Here is a 20,579-nt window from a genome sequence, read left to right on the forward strand (position 1 = left end):
TGTAACCAGGAACTCACACACCTAACTTCACTAATCAAGGGCTTTTCTGATGGTTTGATTGGTTCAGTCATTAAATCAGGTGTTAAATCTGGACTGGATTTAGTTCCTGACCAGGAACTCACACACCTGATTTAATGACTGAACCAACCAAACCATCAGAAAAGCCCTTGATTAGTGAAGTCAGGTGTGTGAGTTCCTGGTTACAACAAATCTTCTGGCAAGTGGGTCTCGAGGACTGGAGTTGAGAAAGGCTGCCTAGACCATGAATTCATGTATATTTTGAAGTGAGGATTGCAGGCCAGGTTGGGAAGGTTGAAGGCCAGGTTTCCATCACTGTGTGGCCCATGCTTTGACCAGAGGTCCATTCTGATAATTCACCAGGAAGCAGGCCACGCTGAACAGCTGGTTGATGCTCCCAGTGACGGAGAGGGGGATGACTGTATCAAACAGTTTGTTCTCCTTCACCCTCCTGATGCACCTCTCCACATGGACCCTCAACCGTGCGATGGACTTGGTCTCTCGAATGCCTTCCTGGAGCATCTGGGTCCTCTGAGACAGGAAGGCCGGCCGGTACACTCTGCAGGGGACGAGGTCATCAATGATGAAGCCCTTTTCCACCATGATGGCCATGTCAGGGGTCAGGAGAGAGATGATACCAGATTGTTTGAATATCTCTTTATCACTCACTGAGCCTGCATAGAGTGCTGAAACAAATGTAATGGCTCCATGTGGTGCCATCCCCAGCATGCACTTGAAGGTGCAATGTGACTTGTATGTTGAAAACACTTCACTCTGCAAGAGGAGGGAGGAAGGTGTTTGGCAGCGGATCTCTGTGCAGTCGATCACGACCTGGGTGTCTGGGTACTTCAACTTGAACTCGAGCGGCAGCTGAGCTTTGACAGCATCCGGTGACATCCACAGACACACTGACCCCAGCAGGTTGTAAAGGAAGTTGGCCCATGTGACGACAATCCTACTGGCTGTGGTGCGGTGAATGTTGAATCGATGGCCCAGATCCCTGAGCGTCATGCCCACCGAAAGGTGCATCAGAAATAGGAACAGCTCGTCAACAGGTTCAAGTTTCTGTCAATAAAGAAAAACAGACATCATGTTCTCATATTCTCTATATCAAATTGTGGAATGCACTGCCAGTTTACATTAGGGATGCAACCTCAGCAAATATGTTCAAGTCAAGACTAAAACCCCATCTTTTTAATATTGCCTTTAAATGACTAAATAATACAATTATGATTATATAATGATTGGAGCACTTTGAGCTGCAACGTTTGCAGGAAAAGCGCTATACAAATAAAAAGTTATTATTATTGTTATTATACTTAGTTGATCCACAACAGAACAGCAGCTGATATAACCAAACTATAACGGCCAACATGTTGTAATTTAACTGTTTTTAAAATGATGTCCAGTTCAAAGCAGAAAACCTACCGTTGCTCTTAAAGGAACAGGCTCCTCAGGGTCAGTAGAGGATACCTTAGCCCGGGTGACCCTCACCATTCTGGAGGTACAAGGCTCGATCATGCGCCAGAAGCACATGAAATGTTCATAGGTAGCAAACCTTAGGACAAGCCAGAATACATGACGTGTTAGTTTAATTGTATCTATACAGTTGTTAGACTACAAGCAAACATGTATGTATACATTAATTAATTAATTAATGAATGATCTTTATTGTCATTGTAACAGGTACAACGAAATTCAAATGCAAACCCTAGGTGCTAACAAACAAACAGTCTTAAGATAGTAAAAAAAACAAGAATGAGAGATAAATAGGGGGGGATATAAATAGAAATAGGGGGGGGGGGGGATAAGTGGTCGGTAGACATCTGAGAATGTATCTTTAATGTGAACTTCTATACGTATATACACTATATGGCCTATTCACAGGGGAGTATATAGACAGGGGGGAGTTAACATGTAACTGTGTACTTTTATAAACATATGGACTAGTAGACTTGTATACAGTATATGATCCTTATCACAAGAATATGATCCTTATCACACGATGGGTACAGTACTTATTATCTACTACGTGGGTGTGCGTGAGAGAGATGGGGGTGGAGAGACTGAACAGGTGAGTTAATTTGCCTGGGGGGATTAATAAATGACATTATACAAATCACACATACCTGGTGTAAAAGCGTATGTCCTCGTCGGAACCTGCGAATCGCCGCAGGCTGAAGTTGGCCTGTAGCTGGACGGTCTCTAGCTGTTTCTGGAGCTTTTCGATTTCGCTCTTCAATGACTCGTTTTGGGCCAGGACATCCTCCAAAGCGAAAGGATTAGGAGCCACGCAGTAATCATGGTCTTGCAGGGTGACCCCCATCTCATCAGAGGAGTCCTGCAGAGCTGGCCTGGGTGCTGATTTGGCGAACTGGTTCCATTTAAAGAGACACGGGACGGCTCCTTTCTTCAGCCTCCTTAACCCACCTGCAGCTGGCACAGCGAAATCACCTGGTTCAAAATGCCGACTGCACACTTTGCTGTTCTTGGTGACACGAAATGCGTCCCGCCGAATCTTCGCTAGCCACTTAGCATTTGCCTCAGAGTTGCTTGGGAAGGAATGAAAACTTAAATACGAATTGTAGCGCGCCGAATTCACACATTGTGGCACACAACAGTGATCATTGGAGCCTGATTCACGTTGTTGGTACGTGAAGGCCCGTTTTTGCTTCGTTCCAGAGGCCAGCTCGTCGTCTTTAGCTTGCATGACTAAGGACTTGTACCGTGCCATCTTGGCTTCAGGTTTCTCATTTTGGTTTGTGTTCACAAATACAGAAGGCACAAAATCAGGACTAGACCAGTCCAATGACGCCTCTCCTGCAGAACGAACACACACACACACACACACACACACACACACACACACATACACACGCATACACACACATACACACACATACACACACATACACACACATACACACACACACACACACACACACACACACACACACGTTTACTATACAGATACAACACCAGCTAGTGCTGGTTACTTTGGCTTAGTCTAGCTACATATTACTGACAATTGTTCATGTAAACAATAGGTTTTCCATTGAAATCAGAGAGTAGATTAGCTACAGATTTGAGAGATTACCTGATATAAAATGGGCGCCACACACACGAGCATTCTTCATCGTGTCCTCAGTCCAACTGCTGTCAACACGGTTAATCGCTTGCAGCCACAGCCCCCGTCGGTTGCTCTGAAACGGTCGTGATCCTGACGGGATTCGGTAGAACTTGAGTCCGATAGTCGTGGAATACCGATTCTGACAACCGAACACGCAACAACCAGACATTTCGTTATGCTAGTAGCAGTTGTTAAGCTATGTTAAGCTTACCTAACTCTAACTCTGGGTCAACAATGTTGTTTTTGTCCGAGGCGAGCTTCCGTTGCCTAAATGCGCGCGCGTATTTTGATGACGTCGACTGTGAAACCTTCTTCTTCTTTTCAGTTTGAATGGTGGTTTGCGACCAACTTGAGCCGCATTACCGCCACCTACCGGACTGTGTTTGGACGGAAAACTTAAAAATGAAAGAAATAAACAAAATTGGGGGGAGGAGTTAAATCTTGTCTATCTATATCTCTGCCTGGGACAGCTCTTTATCCCAGCGTATTGAATGAAAGGATTTAGCACAGGAAGACACGCCTCTTGGGTTACGTTCGTAAATTCGCTCTGAGCGCCGGAGCGCACACTGGGTTCAACGTCATAAAGAGTAAGTCATTTGATTGGCCAAGAGGCATTCCATGAGTGCGGATCAGATTCCAGAGCGAGTTTACGAACGCAGCCTCGGAAACCATAGTGATCAGAAGGATGTTTATGTCAGAGAGGGTCTGTTTGACAAGCAATGGATGTTTCTCAAACTAAAGAGCTTCTTCTCGTGTATTTTTTATAACTGCAATATTACAGCAAGTGATATTAATAACAGCAACATTTTAATTGAGAAATTCAAAAAGATCTCTGCGTCTTTAGAAAGACTAGCTAACGGGTGTAGCTATCCAGCTAGCTAGCTCGCTAACTGTCAACACAAAACAAGACCAACGTTGACTGGAAATGTTTAAAGCAAAAATACTTTTAATTGGACCAAGTGAGGTAAGAGGAGAACCCTCTCCACTGGAAAGGATGTGGATGTTGGTAGGGTCTGGTGGCTAACCAAATTCGCAAAGCCTCAATGAAAATCTCAGATTAGGCTACTACTAGTGAGACGTAATGCTAGGCAATGCCATGGCAATGGGACTGTGTTATGGGACTGGGCCAAGTAGAACTAATGAAACGGGGCACATTGGCTGCATCTTCTCGTTTAGCTGCAGTATGGGTAGCCTACAGACACTTTTTGGATTAGGCCTGGATATAAAACGTTGACTAATTTGCTAAATTCGTTGACTAATTTGCTAAATGTCGAAAATGACAACAATAAAACGTCTGTGTTTCAGTCTGGAAAAACAGTTATCGCAAATTTTCTGTCTGACACAGTGGAGACAGTAGGAGGAGATTACAATCCTACGCAAGGAGTCAGGTAAATTGACAACATTGTATTATACATAAATATATAATGAAGTTGAGAAGGGTTCTTGACAGCTGATTGTTATGTGTGCTATGAATAGAGTAGGAACGTTTTGACCTATGGGGGAGCTAGTTGAGTCCCCTATGTAGAAATATTGTAAAAAATATATATATATAAATATACCAGAGTCTACTTTTAAACGAGAAGTGTGGTGTAATGATATATGAAATTGACAAAACAATTTCAACCTTCAACCCAACATTTGATTAGTTGTTTTAGTTACAAAAGGTTGTATGTTTTAAGTGTAGCTGAGAAAATCTGTGTCCAAATATTTATAATAATAGTTTGGAGCATCATTCAACCATGTCTTATTTCAATTCAAGGATACTGGAGTTTGAATCTCAGAATGAAGGCAGTGGTGACAAATACTCAACATGTGCAGTGGAACTCTGGGACTGCGCTGGAGACTTTAAGTAAGGATCAATATTTCAAACACTTCCAACCCATTTCACATCTGTACATAATGTAGTTATCCAAATTAGTCAATTATTCACAGGGAAACTGGGGGCTGTATTACCAGCTTATCAACAAGCTCTGGGTAACTTTATGAACTTGTTTTTTCTGGTCAAGGTTTGAATCCTGCTGGCCAGCTTTAATGAAAGACTCCAATGGGGTGGTCATTGTGTTTAACCCAGACATGCCAAGCCACCTAAAAGAAGTGGAGACATGGCACTCAATGTTCATCTCATCTCAGGGGCTGCAGGACAGCCAATGTCTACTGTTGGCCCATCACAAGCCTAGTAGTGGAACAGATAATGGACGACCGGCACTAGGTAACCAGGGAGTTTATCCTTCTCTCACAGGTTTATCTTGTCAAGTGCTTTGAGATTCTTTTTTGCAATGAAGAGCGATTTATAAATTGAAGCAATCACCATTATTAATATTCATCAATGTATTCTATGTGTTTATTTCTTTCCTGTGTGTAGCCTCACAATTGAACAGGCTACCACTCATTCACTCTAACCTAGACGAGGAGCCAGAAGACGTGCGGCAAGGGTTTCGCAGATACTTGGATAAAGTTGTGCATACACTGTCAGAGAGCCGAGAGCGAGAGGAGATGTCTATCATTACCTAATATACACTAATGGCAACAGAAGCCTTCAGCATCCAGTCTATGCTACTTTTTTCTATACAGAGGGAAATAGGTCTCTACATGTCCAACAATATTGTAACAGTTTGCACCATGTCCCCATCAAACATGTATACATCCTTCAATGGGATCATTACTAGCTCAATAGAGCTGATTCAATATATAGCCGGGGAAGTCTTATACCTTTTTACACAGAATCCAAACCTGTTCAGTTGCTATGGCACAAGGCTTCATTGTTTTAAATGAATAAACCATGTTAAACCAGAAATGTCATCTTTGGGTAAATATTCAGTTGCAGTTATGGTGTGTGTGTGTGTACAATGTTGAAATGTGTTGACCAATCACACATTTCCCACCAAAATCTATGAGAAATATTATTATTAATACTATATTTACATTTGATAAGCCCAGTGTACCCAATGATGAAATCTTCAAATTACATAGTACTGTAGTTGAACAATAGACATTTAATGTTTGGAGCTGGAAGTTAAGAGTACACAACACTCAATGAAGAAAAAAGAATGAACAGAACATTTAAACATTGTATCCGATGAGACCTCCTTTCCCGATGATCTCTCCAATGTAGAACCACATCAGCACTTCTGTGGCAACCAGTCCATTCCTCAATGCATCCTGTGAGATAAATGCGGCCAAAGACACAGTTTAAATAGACACTACTACTACAAGGTACTTGTCAGGCAATGCATGGGTCACAATTAGAACACTTAAAGAGGGAATTCTTTTTTAAATTAATCCATCAGCATATTCTACTTACCTTAACTGTTGTTTGTCCAAGACGCCCAGTCTGGAAGCCCTTCAGGATACCCTTAACACCTTCAATGGCCTTGGGGATCTCGGCAGGTGAAGGGGGCACGAGCTCGACTCGGGCGTAATGCCAGAAAGTCACTAGTCGGGGTTTGGAGAAGGTGACAGCGGCTGAAACATAAACAAAAGCGTTTTAATGTCATGAAATCAGTCCTCTGTGCCTCTTCTTTATGCATGCTTGCTATGTCATTGCCGGGTCAAACGGGACACGAGACACGGCGTGTTCCGAGAGTGCAAGGACTCATGTTGGAACACAGCAATGAACTGTTTGACTTTAACGAGCCACACAGTCTCGCGCAGTGGCAAAGCTAATGCTGCTTACACTGCTAGCTGCTGTCATATCAAAGCAACATTGGTTTAGCACTAGCTACTCAAGCTACTTTAACGAACGCTTTGCTACATTTGCAAATAGTGTCACGTCGGCCGTTTATATAAAATAGTATGTCTGTGTTTCTATTGAGCTATTTCTTTGTTTGTTTGTTTCCTGGGTAGCTAACATTAGCTGTCAAAATGTGATCGCGTTTTTAGCTAGCTGCTAAATGCTGCAGTGCTGCTGCCGGGTTTCAACACAGGAGGCCCCGCGCGTCATTGACAGTTCGATAGCAATAACATGCATACCATTGCTTTAATTAAATCAACGTATTCCTATCAGAGATCAATACACTTACCGCCGAGCAATGTGGGTACTTTGGCCACCAGTTTCTGCACTGCCTGGGCCATGGTGATCTCTGCTTTCAGTGATGTTCAAAGCTGCACTCTTCTCAACTGGTCCGCCGCGACTGAATGTCACCTCCAACTAGAAGGACCTGCGAGTATAGCTGTCTATATGACTGCCTGAACGGAAGCACGGAGCCTTCCCATTAAAAGGGATGTTCGACTCATTCTTGCGTGTAGTTGATTAGCTCAGACAGTGTTTAGAATAGTGATATTTCAGGTCATTCTAAAACATTATGTACGAAAACACCTTGCAGTCACTCTAATCCAGGACGGGGATTCGGTAAAAAAATAAAATAAAAAATAAAAAAGTTCATTTGGAGTTTCTGCAAAATTTGCAGAAACTCCAAATGAACTTTTTTTTGTTGTTGTTGTTGTTGTTTTTGTTAATTGTTTTGGACATATTTAAAAAGTGAATAGGGCCCAAGTTATGGGGCCCAAATGTGAAACTAAAAACTGTCTGGGCTAATCAACTACAGCCCAATCAGGAAAAAAATAGAAAAGGTGGAACATCCCTTTAATAAATTTGACCTAATTTCCTCTTTTAATACGATCAGCGATTACTACGATCAATATTCCCCCTGGACCATATTCATGAGTTTGTCAGAGGCGGTGGTAATTTATAATCTGACTGATTTAATCTTTGTCAAAATTATTCATCAAATTACTTGAATCATATTTATTGCCCAATGTCCAATGTCCTTTTTAAGAGGAACCAATTTTTCTCTAGCATCAGTAGTCATATGCATACATTCTAGGCCTAAATGCATTGCACATAAATAAATAATACATGAGATAGTTGTAATATAGATGTTGTGTGAGGACCTTTAAAAACCTTATGGCTCCAGGCAGGAATGATCATCTGAACCTCTCAGTGGGGCATCTGGGGAACAATCTCTAGTCAAGAACGTTGGGTGAGACCAAATTGCCCGATTTTTTGTAAGACTTTCTCCAGCCTGCAGAAGTTGTCCTTTCTAATGTTTACTTTCAGCACACTATTGCATTGGTTATCACACTTACCATAATGTTTTTTAAATAATTTAAAAGTATCACACTGATTTTGTCAGAAAAAAGAGCCTCACCTCAAGACAAGGAATTATCTTTCTTTATATGCAGTTTCAAATACATAATTAATTTCAAATTCAGGATAAATGGAAACAACTTGTTTAGATACATTCAAATCGCAATGATATAGTAATAACCAAACTACTGTACATGTTACATAACTGTCTAAAGGTTAATACTGAGAACACTAGGTTTTAGTTACACAAACTTCATTTAGCAGACTTTGTGGTGTGGTTTAAGTATAGACTAGGAGTAGACTTATATATTCCTTTTGGGAGTGTCATATGAGTTTCATCCACACTTGATGTTATCATCTGGACCACTCAGAATAATTCTTTCAGCTGCACAGATGTCTCTGAGGTTGATTTTGGATCATAAAGGACCACAGCTATTAGAGGTATACCGCAGGCTATAACACTGCTATTACTCTCCTTCTTTACCCTTAGTGGTTTAGTACAGTATGTTCCCTATAGGCACTTCAGACTCGTATATCTTGAATACAGGTTGTCACTCACTTAGGGGCTTTTGTATTCACAGGGCTGATTTGTCAGTACTTTCCTCCACCTGTAAGGATGAAGCTTAAACTATATAATCAATATACAGTGATGCTTGAACGTATGTGAACCCCTTGTGCAATTATAGATTTGTTTTGTTTTTACCATGAAATCTTTATTTAATCAGAACCAGTCTTTTTTATCTGACATAACAGGTTTATATTGACCAATTCCATATGTTGGTTTAGAGGGAATCATGCGTGTAGTAGGAAAACTAAATTATAATTTAGTTCATGGTAAAACAAAAATACAATTTTTTTTATAATTGCACTAGGGGTTCACATACTTACAAGCATCAGTGTATAAGCAAAACATACAGTATACTGTATACAATGTATATATTTTCTGCAGGTACAGCGCTTGGTCATATTTATTTTTTCACCTGGAAACAATGGTCCTGTGGCTCTGCAGAAGAGGGAGTCCAATTCTGTTTAAGCTTGTTGTACCTACTCTTCACAACTGAAAGATACAGAACATCCCCCCCCTCCTTCACCAGGACAATCACATCCTCCAGATATGTCTCCTCCACATTCTGTCCATTAACCTCTATCACCACATCCCCCTCCAGTAGTCCTGCTCTCTGCCCAGAGCCCCTTAGTGCCACCTACAGGAGGAAAATAAATATCAGTTCAATAATGGACCTTATAGACAAACTCTTTCATTATACACGTGATGGGTATTTATTTATCCCACATATTGCAAGATATCTCTAGTTTGAAATAAAAAAGACTTCCTTGTTCTATCAAAAGTACAGAGGACAAGATGTATCTTAATCTTACTGCTCAGGACAATACACGTTTGCAGGTGAAGCATGTATTTCTGCATGTTGCTGCCATCTCTGGCCACAAGGAACATTTGAAAATTTAAATATGCAATATTTACATTTAGTGGCAAACATGAGCATAACCTTGTAAACAAACAAAACATGAAATAGATGTGAAGGCAAGTGCTCAACCTCAATTCCTGATTTTAGAAAGTTAGAAAGTTAGAATCTTCTCACTGGATGATCTTTATCATTGCCATTTAGTACTATTATAGAGCTCAAGGATTCAAGGGTACTTTATTTGTCACATGCACAGAAATACAAAGTAAAACATGCAGTGAAATGAAATATAGGACTAGACACTCAACACTGTACATTGTGCCAGAAAAGAAAAAGACATTAGTAAAAATAAAAGGCACAGGACATAAGGGACATACAGTGCTGAACATAAAGTGCTGTGCAAGTAGCAACAGTGTCCTGCGCTATAAAAAGACACTTTTAAAAAGGCAGTAGCCTAGCGCAGTACAAGGGAACCAATTTAAAAACCAGTTAATAAATAGGTGTGCTTTAAGAGATAAATATATGTGCTATTAAGAAATAAATTAAGAAATAAATAGGTGTGCCGCGGTCTTTCTACCTCTACTGTCTTTCATTTAGCATGCGGATGGCCTTGGGGAAGAAACTATTTTTGAGCCTTTCTGTTCTTGCCTTCAGGCTACCAAGGCGTCTTCCTGACTTCAGCAGGGTGAACAGGCTAGAATTGGGGTGTGTGGCATCTTTCCAGATTTTGTGAGCTCTAGCTGTCACCCGCTTGGAGTAGGTGTCTTTCAGGGTGGGCAGAGACGCTCTGGTGATGCGTTCCGCTGAGCGCACCACCCTCTGCAGGGCTGCCTGGTCCCTTTTTGTACAGTTACCGTACCAAGCGGAGATGAGATGCACCCAGTGAGGACACTCTCGACGGCTGAGGAGTAGAAGGTCTTCAGGATGGATGGTGCGACCTTGAACTTCCTCAGCCGCTGCCTGGACTTCTTGAGCGTGTGCTCAGTATGTAGGCTCCAGGAGAGGTCCTCACTAAGGTGCATGCCCAGGTATTTAAAACTGGAGACCCTCTCCACAGGCTCCCCGCCGATGGTCAATGGGGTATACCCGCTGCCCTTCTTCCTCCTGAAGTCAACCACCATCTCCTTTGTTTTGGTAACATTCAAGGACAGATTGTTAGACTGACACCACAGTGCTAGGTCTGCTACCTGGCTACGGTAGGCCTGCTCGTTGTTATCGGAGATCAGACCCAGCACCACGGTGTCGTCAGCTAACTTGATGATGGTGGTTGAGCTGTCAGAGGCCACACAGTCATGAGTGTAGATGTTGTAGAGCAGCGGGCTCAGGACTCTCCCCTGGGGGGCGCCGGTGTTGAGGGTCCGTGTGCTGGAGGTGACGCCACCGCCCACCCTCACTACCTGTGGGCAGCCGGTGAGGAAGTCCAGGACCCAATCACATAAAAGAGTGTTGAGCCCCAATGACCTCATCTTTGTTGCCAGGTTGAGGGGGACTATGGTATTGAATGCTGAACTATAGTCAATGAACAGCATCCTCACATAGTTCCCCCTAGGGAACAGGTGTGCAGGAGGTTGGTGATGGCATCATCCCTGGACCTATTGGGTTTGTATGCGAACTGGAGGGGGTCAAACGAGCTGGGCAGTGAGGAGAAAATGTGCGGCTTTACTAGCCTCTCAAAACGTTTCATGACTACTGAGGTCAGTGCCACTTGGCGGTAATCATTCAGGCAAGACGGATTTTTGTTTTTGGGCACTGGTACAATCATAGACTGCTTAAAACACAGTGGGACTGCAGCACGGGCAAGAGATGTATTAAAAATGTCCGTGTAAACAGGGGCTAGCGGGATGGCACAGGATTTTAGCTTTTGGCTCAAAAGACATACTGAATTTTTAATAAACCTGTTGCTGAACACAGCTAGTGTGACTGCCTTACTTGGCTTATGAAGGTGCCAGGAGTCTGTGGGACACAGCTCAAGTTGAAGCCAAAGCCCAGAGGTCCTTTCTGGAGGACGCAGAGTCGTGAACCGGGCAGGTTAGCTGATGCCTCCTTTAGAACCTCCACTGTAACTGGGGGTGGAGGTGCCTTACTCTTGTTTTCCTTTTCAACAGCTTCACTCCCACAGTAGAAAAGTGGAGACAGACCCAACTGAGAGGAGAAAAGGGCATAAAGATAAACAATCATTATCTCATTAGATCTACTTTATACGATGGACTGCTTACAGTGGTTGTTTTGATATGAACTAGAACCCCTTTGTCAAGGATGTACTGCATGTAATCCCTATTTTGTAAATCATTCATCTTCACCCAAGGTTGACCTTGGTCACACCCACCCACCTGTGTGTAGAAGTCTAGCCCACGGGGTGTGATAGTGGTGAGGGTGACCCGTTGGCCACTCTGACGCACTCTGTCCACTATGTCCTCATGCCTTAGTGACTCCACTGACTCTCCATTGACCTCCAGCAGTAGGTCCCCCTCCTGCATGCCTGTCTTCTCTGCCGGGCTGCCTATGTCCACCTCACGCATTACATTAGCTATTGTCGAAAAATACCATATGACACACATACACTCAGAGTTACAATCCAAAAGGTTTACAGGTCTCTGTCTGTTTGTCTGTGTGTATGTGTGTGTGTATGTGTGTCTTTCCCACACCTTCGCGCCCTAATGGTGTCTTCTCCTGTCTGAGAAGGAAGCCGTACCCCTCAAGCTCTTGGGCCAGGTGAAGCCTCCGGGGCACATGGGGAAGGTTGTGGGAGCCAGCCATGGACGGCAAGATGGGCATCTGCCGGCGGATGTATCCCTCCTCACTCTCACAGTCAACCACCAAGATGGTCATGAGGTCATCACACTTCTTCACCTGCAAACATGTACAGTCTTTATCAAATGACCAGCTTAGTGACAGGTTGATCAAATAACGGAGGGTGCTCTGCCTGACCTACCATCTTGCTGAGTGCAGAATGTGTGAGCTCAGATACTGTGACTCCGTTGATCCACACCAGCCGGTCTCCCTGACAAACCCCTGCCATCTCAGCTGGACCCCCGCTCACAAGGCTCACAGAGAATCTGCCCTTCTCCCCTTGTGGGTGGTCACATGACACAAAGTCAACTTCCACATGGTATGTTACCAGGAAGGGGTGTTACGATGACCGAGCAGAACATACAGAACAGGATCATCATGGTCTCACCTTCTATGGGTGCAAAGTGAATGCCCAGGCCTGAGGTGGGGTCTCTGGTGATGTGACAGAGCCTGGGCTGGCTGCAGGCCTCCCCTCTGTGTGCTCTGGCAAGGGCCTTGAGGTCGTGACCCTGGGACACAGCCTGGTCATACACCACCCCATCCAGCACCAGCAGACATAGCTGAGGCCCACTGACCCGTAGCCGCCTAGCCACCTGATTCACAGAGAAATAGAGAGAGAGAAAGAGAGAGGTGAGGGTAGGTTCAGTTAGTATTTATTGATTGAATGACAGATATTTTGGGTTAAACTAAATGGCTTAAACATACATAATTATATTATACATAATTATACAGTAGCTTGAGTTCAGACTCTTTTACCTCTGAGTGAGACACATCATCCACAAAGCCCTCATTGACCTCCAGAAGCCGATCTCCATCTCTGAGGCCACGGCGCTCTGCAACCCCCCATGCCATTACATGCCTGATCACATGACCGCGGCAGCCCCTCTCGAGTCCCAGACAGAAGCCAAATGACTCACCTGCTTCCTGTTTGAGAACACAAAGACGCGGTGTTGGTGTGGATCCAGTCTCTGGGGACAATTAGAGGAAGCAATGTCATATTTAGTTTACATTTCGGATAGCATTTTTCTAACATGTCAGATCACTGTGACAATAGAGAGTAGAGGTACCTGCATCATCTGAGATGACCATTGCTGGATTGTCTATTCCCTCTTTAGGATTGAAGGTGAATTTCCTTTGATATAAAACATGTATTATTCCTCATCATCTTGATATTTCAAGATATAGATAGATATCACAGTTTGTGTTGATATTTCAAAATCCCCTTTGCATAAGGAAGCATTAACAACAGTATATGGCCCCACTACGTAAGTAGTGCTATCTGTGGTGCAGTACAATTCTCACAGTAAGTTTTTATTAGTGCACATGGGGGCTTATCTTAGACACACAGTCTTGACAGGTCAATGGGAGTACCATGTGTGTTAAAGTAAGCATTTGACACTACAATGATACTTTTATTCAGTCAAGAAAAATAGACGCATGAACTACAGAAACTCCCAGTTTCTTCAGATTGGGCAATCTTTGAGGCTGAACTTGTGTATGTGTATGATTTACATGTTAATGAATGTTTCCACTTCACCTCATCTCTTGTCACACATAGTATTCCTTCACATGCACAAACTTTGGAAATTTGAATGATGCAGAAAAGTAGATCAAATCAAATCAAATCAAATTTTATTTGTATAGCGCATTTCTTACAAGATGCAACTCAATGCGCTTCACATAATGAACATTCTCAGTCAATCAATCAATCAATCAATCAATCAATCAATACTGACAGAGCCGCAAGCAGGCAAAAGTACAAACCTGTACACTACGGTATGTAGCCAGGAAAATTCCCTTGCAGCCCTCTACACATAGAGCGACTACTAACCAGTTTGCCTACCAGCACCCAGCAGTGGGCCCCCACACCCCCCCCCCCCCCCCCGGGGAGCCCCCGCCGCCCCACACACCCAGCCCGCCCCACCACCAGCACACCCGGTCCAGCCAAGCAAGCACAGACCATAAAGGCCCCGCACAAGGACGGCCAAGCAGGTGCCCCGGCGGCGGAACAGACCAGGCACACGGGGCAGCCGGGGGTCCCCAAGGGGAGGCCCAAGGACCACCGGCGCAAAGCAAGCAAGCAAGGGCGAAAAACCTGTACACCATGTATCCAGGAAAAGTTCCATGTATATTATCGGCGTACACACTGTCCATACATTTAGTGTTATATCTGCATCGTTCGGTGGGAGAAGGGAGTGATGAAGGGTAAAAAAGGTAAGGTAGGTAAGAACCAAAACTGACTTACTCTGTGAGCTCTATGACCTCCACCAGCCCTGAAATAGAGAGGGAACATTGGTCAGGTACCTCTATTTAGTTCACCAGTTAACCAATTGGTTTTATTGTTGATTGCTCTCCGATAATTCTCTTATGTCCTTCTAGGTGAGCCATGAATCAATAGTCAATGTTGTAAATCAATGTTGCCTTAGTTGTGTTATCTCATTGTTTAAACTCTCCTCCCAAACGTCTGTTATAAACATTTCAATAACATTCACTTTACATCCCATCAGATTTATGTCCTCTTGAGTGCGCGAGAAAACCCATTTAGATTTTAACTGACAATATGCGAAGACCTTCTGTGTGAGCCTATGATTACACGGTTGTTGACCCCAATTATCATGAAGTAACAATGATCAGTTTGGTATTCTCTTTATCCTTTGTCCTTGCAAACGGATTAGATAAACCTAATAAACACAAGAGCATTAGATATCCACCACTAGAGATGTTTGTAGTATAAAAGGTAGAGTTAAGAGAGTAGCTAATCAATCAAGGCCAGACCAACATCTCAGTTTTATAGCCTGTTCTCTGTAAGAGAACAAGGGTGGGTAAAACGTAAGCACCCTTCCCTTTATAATGACTCCTAAACTATTATGTTTACCTTTGTGAGTTTCTCATCAGTTAGATGAATTAGGTGGTAAATCAAATGTGAGAGGTATTTGCATGCTTACATCTTGTATGTTGTTCTTCGTTCCTACTACAAACTCACAATAGTGTATGGTAGCAAACTGAATTTGTTGATGTTGACCTACTATATCCTACTAATTGAATGTATGATAATGAAGTGTGCACAAAATATTTCCTATGAAGAAAACATTGATCAAACATGAAGTCTTTCAAGCATCAAAACAAACAACCCAAGCAATTGGAGCATGGAACTGTTTCCTAGTTTACCCCTTTTTCCTAGTTTACCACACCTCCACAGCCCTCAGCCTCAGCACTGGGTCACCCCAGGGCTGCGTGCTAAGCCCCATCCTCTACAACCTCTACACCCACGACTTCACCCCCATCCACCCCAGCAACTACATCGTAAAGTTTGCAGACGACACCACCGTGGTGGGATGTATCTCGGGGGGGGACGAGGCGGCGTACAGGGATGAGGTAGAGCAATTGAGCAAGCTGTGCAAGGTAAACAACCTGCTGCTAAACAAGTCAAAGACCCAGGAACTCATCGTAGACTACAGGAGGAAAAAGTCCGAGATCCTGCCCCTGCTCATCGACGGAGAGAGCGTAGAGATGGTCTCAAACCTCCGTTTCCTGGGACACATAATACGGGATGACCTGGCCTGGAAGGACAACACTAAAGGCACCATCAAGAGGGCACAACAGCGGCTATACACCCTGAGATGCCTCAAGAAACAACACAGCAAGCAGGAGATGCTGGTGGCCTTCTACCACGGCGCAGTGGAGAGCATCCTCACCTTCGGCATCTCCAACTGGTACCACAGCTGCACGGCAGCGGAGAGAAACGATCTACAGAGAGTCGTGAGAACAGCACAGGGGATCACCGGCGCCACCCTCCCCTCTCTGAAGGAGCTGTACGAAACACGCTGTCTCAGGAGGGCCTCCAAGATCTCCAAGGACCCGACCCACCCTGGGCACGAACACTTTGTCAAGCTGCCCTCGAACAGGAGGTACAGGACCCCGGCCGCTAGGACAAACAGACTGAAGGACAGCTTCTACCACAGGGCCGTCAAGGCCCTGAACACAGAAAAGGCCTAAGTTCTGGGCCCAGGACAAGTCCGGACGGATTGTAATGGCAGCTAGTGCCGAGGCACAAACATGTACATTTTCAAGCCTGCAAACTGTGACACTTTAAAAAAATGTGAAAAAAAATACTTTCTTGTGCAATATGACAACCCTAGTTGACTATCTGTGCAGTATAGTACAGTGGATTGTGTACATAGCCTCTATTGATGTAAACCAGCTCCTTATCTTCTTGTGATTTTATGCATCTATGCTTTTTCCAAAATGTGTTTCTTTTTCCTTTCTTAAACACCAGGGGAGCCTCCCCTCCTAAATTTCGTTGTTTGGTACCTGTACTGTAACAATGACAAATAAAGTCTATCTATCTATCTATCTATCTATCTTTTGATAACAGCCATAGCAGGCACTCTGGTTTTGCTAATGGCACTCTGTTTGTTTTCCCTTCCATAAACCATCAGGCAGGGGAGGTCATCAACTAGCCTTCCAGTCAGTGCACAGACATCAACGTGTTCCTTGTGCTAGGGAACAGTGGCATTGCTGAGACACAAACTGTCTCTGGTGACTAGACATGCATGGTTATAGCCAGCCTAGACCCTGATGAATAGCAGCATCTCTTCCAGATGCAATAGTCTTCACAGTATTAACTGACAAGAGCATGATGCCTCATACTCTAGTCTAAAGAGGGTAAAATACCATGTTATGATCAAAAAATCTGAAAATATTGATTACTGAGAGAACATAAATTCCTAACATTCTGATGAGACGAAACACAAACATACAGGACACCCAACAAGAACGCAGATGATGAATAAATGACAAGAGATGAGTAACTTAGGAAGTGATGAGAGATAAAAGAGAGAAAGAGAGAGAGAAAGCAACACATAATTCAATGTAATTACCTGTAGTGTGTCTCATGTTGAGTAAGTCTCCTCGATGAATGAGCAGAGAAACAGTGATAGAAAACAGTGATAGAAAATGTGTTTTATTTTCAACCTCAATCCTGCCATGGGGCTCCACCTCCTCACTTGCTTTAGGGACAGTACACACACAGTGTGTGTGTGTGTGTGTGTGTGTGTGTGTGTGTGTGTGTGTGTGTGTGTGAGTGTGTGCGTGTGTGTGTGTGTGTGCGCGCACAAGGGGGAGTTGAGACACACTGTCTTTGTTGAACAGTCTTCATCTGCCTTACACACACAAGGACTCAAGCACACCACCTCGTAAAACCTTACTACCATACAGCATCGCCATAGATTTATGAAATAGTAAGCAAGGTCAGTGGGAACATGCAGTCACAAGACGCCACAACGAATCTGCCCATGTCAAACCTAGACATCACTGTTATGTTCATAACAAAATCATGTTATTATATTATATTATATATAATATATATTATTAAGAATGGTAGGGAGCTGACATCGGGCTTTATGTGTGTGTGTGTGTGTGTGTGTGTGTGTGTGTGTGTGTGTGTGTGTGTGTGTGTGTGCACGCGCGTGTGTGTGTGTGTGTGTGTGTGTGTGTGTGTGTGTGTTTGAGAGAGATAGCTTTATACAAGGCTGTCAGGCTGTATCGACTCTGAAGGTCACCCAGCATTTTCTGTGGAATGGAAACAGTACAGAACTGTGTTATCTGACAACGAGAAGGGACAGTGAGTACCAGTGGTTATGTGATGAGTCATTGGTGCACTACTGTAGCTATCATGAAAACAACACACTTCAGCACACCTGTGCCTCTGGCCATCTTTTGTCAAAATCCATTCAAGGCAATATAACAGAAAGAGAACAATACTGTAGTGTGATTGGTTTAAGAGCGAGTTGTTGATTGTTGAAGTAAGACGCCAGCAGAGGGCACTATTACCCACAAGATGACTGTAATATGATGACAACATAGTTGAAAGAGACATAAGTCTTAATGTTCCTATTCCCTCTCATGTTTCTTGGTGCATTTGATTGGACATTTATGTATATTCGATGACAGAAGGTAGCAGCATGATCTCACAAAACATTGATATTCCCACAAATGTTCTCAGTATGAAAACAGGTAAACAGGTTATAAATAATTGTATTTATTATAATCCCCTGAACAGCGTTCAGTACACAGAACTTGCATTGTTGAAGTTGACAACATAATATAGACAGAATGATAGACAAACCAAATGAACCAAAAGATACATATTTTTTTTGTGTGTAAACAGTCTGTTATTCCACTATTAATAATCAGCAGCATCATAAACCATCATATCATTGGAATGCTCTTGAGGGATACAAGTAATTATTGGCCATGCATGACGCAGTGCAAAATGGTGCACTGGCATCTACTGAAACATGGCATATTCAGAGCTTACACAATGCAAACATAAAATGATCGATTTTTTGGCAAAGCCACAGTGAAATGTCACACATTTTTCTCACCCTGCAAATTAGTCTGCTAGAGGTAAAATGCCCTTGAATGGGTATTGCACAAATAACAAGGGCACAGCGAAACATCTCTTTAAAATCAAGCCCATCACTTGAATACTTTAAATGATGCAGGACAACATTTGGGGTAGAAATTAGGTTACACTCACAAAGCATGAGAACTATTGCTATTAGTGACAGCTTCAAAACATAATATGTTCCATAGTCTTCCTTTAGGAAAATCCTAAACCATGGGAACTGCGATAGTCCTAATTCTAAATCATCATTCTAATCCTGCTTAAAGTCTTCATTTACAGAGAGGTACTCAATAACAAAACCCTTCTAGGTCAGCTCTCTGTTTCACTTGTTTGTTTTCAATGAGGGTAGTCGTTTCCAGACAGATCTGTCTACTTCTAGTGCACATTTTTGTATCTTTTTCTTTTTATGGATAGTACTATACTATATAACTGGGTCAGGGGAGCATGGGTTTCCAAAGAATTTAATTTGCAGAAAGATAAGTCAAAACATGATGAAAAATTGGTTACTCTGCTTTGTGTCCTTAGCAACCCTGGTACCAAGAGTAAATATTTTGGGACAGATAATAGTAGTTAGTGGGTCACCAATCCACTTTTCTTTCAGATTTTGTATATTTCATTCCAAAATCATCATGCAACATCCAGTTGCTGACCCCTACCTTCAAGCAGCACTCTTCACATTGATATAGAATAACTCAAATAAAATACAAACAGAAAACAATAAACATACATCAAAAAGTGCATATGTACAATTCTTTACAGCATAACATACTCACTGTACACATTGAATATACTCACATTATTATAATGAGGATTACTAAGTAGAATATCTTTAGTAAGAAACATTATTATATAGCAATAGTCTATTGGAAAACAATATTTGCATTGCCCTGTGATACAGAGAAGCTTGGCTAAAGATAGCTAAGTGTGTCTGTGTGTGTGTGTGTGTGTGTGTGTGTGTGTGTGTGTGTGTTGGCCTAAGATGTATTATGTAAATAATGTGCATTGAAGCAAAAGGAACTCCATTCCAGTGCAGAGGCACAACAACTGTCCAGCCAGCATTTCAAGTATCTAGCCATGTTTTTGATAACACACATCTGTCGGACTGCAAGAACTTGTAATAGAAAAAATAAACTAAAAATCATTTCAGAGCTCAGGAACGAGTTCAAACAATGATATAGCAAGCAGAAATAAGCAGTTCGACGTTGTGTGTCCGAATGATGACACCATTTTCACAAAAAACACATTCTACCACAGTTGCCTATTGCAAATACTTGAACGAAAAAAGTAACTCCTTCAGTTGAACTAATGTGAGATGGTCCTCTCTTACGTCAAAAACACGGTATTACCTTTCATTTGAGAGGCTGTGGTCTGGTTTCAGTGAGGATGCCTAACATAGTTCCTTCATGTTCTCTCAATGAATGAACACATTGCTTTGTTCTGATGGAAGCAGATACTTTAGTGTGACTTTTGGGAGGTGGACCCAAACGCTCTGTTTGAGATGCATTGTGATTGCGAGTCATTGTGAGTTAACATCAATGACACTTACCATCCACCTTCACTTGTCCACATCCAGACTTGGCAATGCACTGGGAGAGGGACATCTCTCGAGAGTTTTCTATCAGACTTCCCCAGCTCCGAAGACCTGTGTATCTCTTCTCTTTTACAATAATATGTCCATGCTTAAATCTGTTTGTTCGGGCACACTGTCTGTGCGAACTGTCCATT

The 20,579-nt window shown here is 42.9% G+C and overlaps 4 protein-coding genes across 4 annotated transcripts; 1 reads left to right on the forward strand and 3 right to left on the reverse strand.

Moving 5' to 3' along the window:
* Positions 1-2,137: 2,137 nt before the first annotated feature.
* Positions 2,138-2,752, reverse strand: LOC308155685 (THAP domain-containing protein 1-like; the record flags this gene model as incomplete). The annotated part of the gene is made up of 1 exon (XM_080529059.1): positions 2,138-2,752. The coding sequence occupies one exon, from the start codon at positions 2,750-2,752 to the stop codon at positions 2,138-2,140; it is 615 nt and encodes a 204-aa protein (XP_080385185.1).
* A 1,390-nt stretch (positions 2,753-4,142) lies between these two features.
* On the forward strand, positions 4,143-5,996 carry ift22 (intraflagellar transport 22 homolog (Chlamydomonas); the record flags this gene model as incomplete). The annotated part of the gene is made up of 5 exons (XM_080529060.1): positions 4,143-4,154; positions 4,454-4,536; positions 4,908-4,997; positions 5,155-5,357; positions 5,511-5,996. 5 exons carry the CDS (start codon positions 4,143-4,145, stop codon positions 5,657-5,659), a joined length of 537 nt encoding a protein of 178 aa, XP_080385186.1. The 3' UTR covers positions 5,660-5,996.
* A 125-nt stretch (positions 5,997-6,121) lies between these two features.
* Positions 6,122-7,303, reverse strand: atp5l (ATP synthase, H+ transporting, mitochondrial F0 complex, subunit g). Its single transcript, XM_080529005.1, has 3 exons — positions 7,168-7,303; positions 6,450-6,610; positions 6,122-6,307 (listed from the first exon to the last, which is right to left on the reverse strand). Exons 1-3 carry the CDS (start codon positions 7,217-7,219, stop codon positions 6,209-6,211), a joined length of 312 nt encoding a protein of 103 aa, XP_080385131.1. The 5' UTR covers positions 7,220-7,303; the 3' UTR covers positions 6,122-6,208.
* Positions 7,304-8,569: 1,266 nt separating this feature from the next.
* Positions 8,570-20,455, reverse strand: nherf4b (NHERF family PDZ scaffold protein 4b; the record flags this gene model as incomplete). The annotated part of the gene is made up of 11 exons (XM_080529061.1): positions 8,570-8,633; positions 9,279-9,436; positions 11,585-11,797; positions 11,986-12,182; positions 12,301-12,505; positions 12,588-12,724; positions 12,834-13,038; positions 13,202-13,413; positions 13,513-13,577; positions 14,691-14,718; positions 20,401-20,455. 11 exons carry the CDS (start codon positions 20,453-20,455, stop codon positions 8,570-8,572), a joined length of 1,539 nt encoding a protein of 512 aa, XP_080385187.1.
* Between the last annotated feature and the right edge of the window lie 124 nt (positions 20,456-20,579).

The sequence above is a fragment of the Nansenia antarctica genome (genome assembly GCF_963989245.1).
Source record: "Nansenia antarctica genome assembly, chromosome: 4".
NCBI lineage: Eukaryota > Metazoa > Chordata > Actinopteri > Argentiniformes > Microstomatidae > Nansenia > Nansenia antarctica.